The 3116-nt window shown below is 34.6% G+C and overlaps 1 protein-coding gene and 1 long non-coding RNA gene across 2 annotated transcripts; one reads left to right on the forward strand and one right to left on the reverse strand.

The window, feature by feature from the left end:
* Positions 1 to 773: 773 nt before the first annotated feature.
* LOC111374906 lies at positions 774 to 1457 on the forward strand. The gene is made up of 3 exons (XR_002699217.1): positions 774 to 1035; positions 1188 to 1323; positions 1408 to 1457. It is a non-coding gene; the product is annotated as an uncharacterized LOC111374906 (long non-coding RNA).
* Positions 1458 to 1647: 190 nt separating this feature from the next.
* LOC111374908 (BRASSINOSTEROID INSENSITIVE 1-associated receptor kinase 1-like) lies at positions 1648 to 3015 on the reverse strand (the record flags this gene model as incomplete). Its single annotated transcript, XM_022997660.1, has 4 exons — positions 1648 to 1844; positions 1933 to 2004; positions 2357 to 2428; positions 2858 to 3015. Coding segments are annotated over 4 exons (384 nt in total), but the record flags the coding sequence as incomplete, so codon positions are not given.
* Positions 3016 to 3116: the final 101 nt, after the last annotated feature.

Raw genomic sequence — 3116 nt, forward strand, 5'->3', positions numbered from 1 at the left:
AACAAAACTATACAATCAATAAAATCCATTTGATAATATCAATAATGATATAATTATATGATATTTTCAAAGTATCAAAATGCTTAAACTATAATTATAGTAGTGTATTGACTTATTTTTATTAATATTAACTTGTTTTTAAAAAAAAAATTACATTTTAATTTTTGACCCACCATACAAAAGGTCCGGGTCTGATGGTGGCCAACGGTGCAAGTTTCCCATGACAATGACTTGGCCAAAAATGAAAAGGAAAAAAGGAGTTAATTGTTTTAATGGTCACTGAACTTAGGTCTATGTCTTTAATTGACCACTGAAGTTTAAAAGGTCGAGTTTTGATCACTGAACTTAGATTCATGTCTTTGATTGATCACTGAAGTTTAAAATGTCAAGTTTTGGTCATTGAACTTAGGTCAATGTCTTCGATTGTTCACTAAAGTTAGGTCCACGTCTTAAATTGCTCACTGAAATTTAAAATGTTGAATTTTGACAACTGAACTTTTGAATATGTCGTACGTTACTCACTAACATAACTGTTGAACTTTGAAAAATATCGAGTTTACAATAATATATAATATTTTTCAAAGTTCAGTGAGTAATGTACAATATTTTTCAAAATTCAGCGAGTAATGTACAATATTGTCAAAGTTCAAAACTCGACATTTTAAATTTTGGTAAGCAATTGAAGACACGAATCTAAGTTCAGTGACCAAAACTCGACATTTTTCAAAACTCAGTGGCCAAAACTTGACATTTTAAACTTTAGTGGGCAATCTTAGATATGGGCCTAAATTCAATAATCAAAACTCGACATTTTAAACTTCAATGGTCAATACGTAAGTTCATTGACCCTTGGAACAATTAACTCGAAAAAAAGGTAGTTGCCCAACGAGTCCCCTTACCGCATCCTCCTGCAAAACTTGACATATCTGTCCATCGAGTCCGTGTCCATTACTACAGAGCTTCATATTCCCTCTGTATGATATCACAGAACCAAGACATGTTCGCCCCGCAATTCAATCTCTGCTAAGAAAACTTGTAAGTTGAATACCTCAGAATTCTTTTCTAAAAATTTGATCAAATCGGATATATTATAGTATAGTGGATCATACAATTTATGGGATATTCGAAAAAGGTTTTTATTTCAATGGACTTCCAGGAAAATGACTTCATTAAATTGGAAAATACAGTAGAGCCCACATGGCCAAAACTAGTTGTGCCATTGGAAAAGATCATAGACAGGCTATCCATAGTTTGGGGATAGTGAATCATCTTAGTTCTGTCAAGGACTCTCCGGAGCTCCGGGCGGCAATCGAACAAGTTCAGGTACAGTAAATGATTTTATAATCAGATAAATATGCTTCTAGTTGAGTTAATTTTGATTGATTTTTTCCCTTCTACTTTCTGTAGCCCGAAAAAGTTGAGTTTCAGTTGAAATTAGGACAGAGTAAGCCCATCTAAAAAAATGGGATGAGCTTTGAGGTTATCATTAAAATAATATAAAATTCTAAGCTTCTGAAAAATAGGAGAACAAAATTATAACATATATATGATTTAGAGACCACGTTAAATGGAAATACAAAAAAATAGTCAGTAACTATATTGGATACTCCCGCTAGTTAATGAGAAAGCATGTCCGAGACTATTGTGTCATATTTACTAGATCATACAAGCAAGGCTTATCTTCTTAATATGCTATTGCCATGTGATGTGCAAGAAAAATAAAATATTTCGAAAAATGGAGATGGTGAAGAATTGACGAACCTCATGATGAAGATGGACTCGTCGGTGGAAGTGGAGGTGGTGGAGATACGGGAGGAGCTATCAGTTTAGGATTATTGTTGAAACTGGAAGGCAAGAGCTTAACGGTCAGAATATGATCTTGATGAGTGACTTAGTCTACTATGGAAAAAGATGAAAGTAATTGTACTAAACCTGATAGGAGTGAAAAGTTGAAAGGAGCCATTGACTGGAACCGTCCCTGACAAATCGTTATTTGACAGATCACTGTATTTATACATGAAAATGATGATTAATAATTAGTGAGCCAGAAAACAAGAAGCAAAGAAAAACCACCAGTGATAAAGGAAAATTCATGCCCCCGGGCATAGCTCAGTGGTGCAAAGGATAGGAGTGAGGTTATCTCACGTCTTGCTAGCGGCCGCAATGTGGGGGTTCGATTCTTGAGACATGAAATTAGACTCTTTGTAGGCGCAGTATACAAGCAGCTCTTGTTCCCTGACCTGTTGAGGCACATCCCGCTATTTACCTCCCTCACAAAGCTCTAGGAGCAGAACGATAGGATCCTCATAGTTGGAGTTCAACATTTTTTTTTCAAATTCATCAATTCTCTACTTACAGGACTTGAAGTGAAATGACAGTCGTCAGAGACATAGGAATAGTTCCAGTCAAACTATTATTGTTAAGCCTCCTAAGTAGTCCACAAACACACATAATTAGGTTTTAAAGAATCCACGAAATTAATATCACAAAAATACAGTTTCTCCTGAAAATTTCTCAATAATTAGTAGATGAGCTTAATGAGAGGGAGATAATGCGTTAATAAATTCTTCAAATATAATCTATCTATGAGGCCTTAATATCGTATGAGACAAAAAGTTCAAGCATTGTTCCCAAATTTGTTTTAGCAATTCTCAATAGATAAAGAAAAAATTACTTTGAAAGGAGAAAAATATAGGAAAAAGAATCAAGAATCCTACTCTAAATGTTCATATCGGGGGCTCTCAAAAACAACTGTCTAAGGCCAATTTGTAACCTCTCTCTGGCAAAAACTTTAGATAAAGAAAAGGAAAGAAAGCCATAAAATATTTAGATAAGAAATAGAAGGTGTATCACGTACAGGAAGCGTAATCTTTGAAGCTGGCCCAGGGTCACCGGGATGGGACCAGTTAAACTGTTTAAATAAAGATCCAAGCTCACCAAGTTTGTTAAGTTCCCAAGATCAGTTGGAATTCTTCCACTTGTATTGTTACTATAAAGTTCCCCGCAAAATGCATATAAAAAGGGAAGAGGGATGCAAAGGTTAAGATGATAATATGTAAACAAATATTATGCCAATGGGAAAAAGCAACTTGCAAAAATTATAAGTGCATATCAAT

The sequence above is a fragment of the Olea europaea genome, unplaced genomic scaffold, assembly GCF_002742605.1.
Source record: "Olea europaea var. sylvestris unplaced genomic scaffold, O_europaea_v1 scaffold13084, whole genome shotgun sequence".
NCBI lineage: Eukaryota > Viridiplantae > Streptophyta > Magnoliopsida > Lamiales > Oleaceae > Olea > Olea europaea.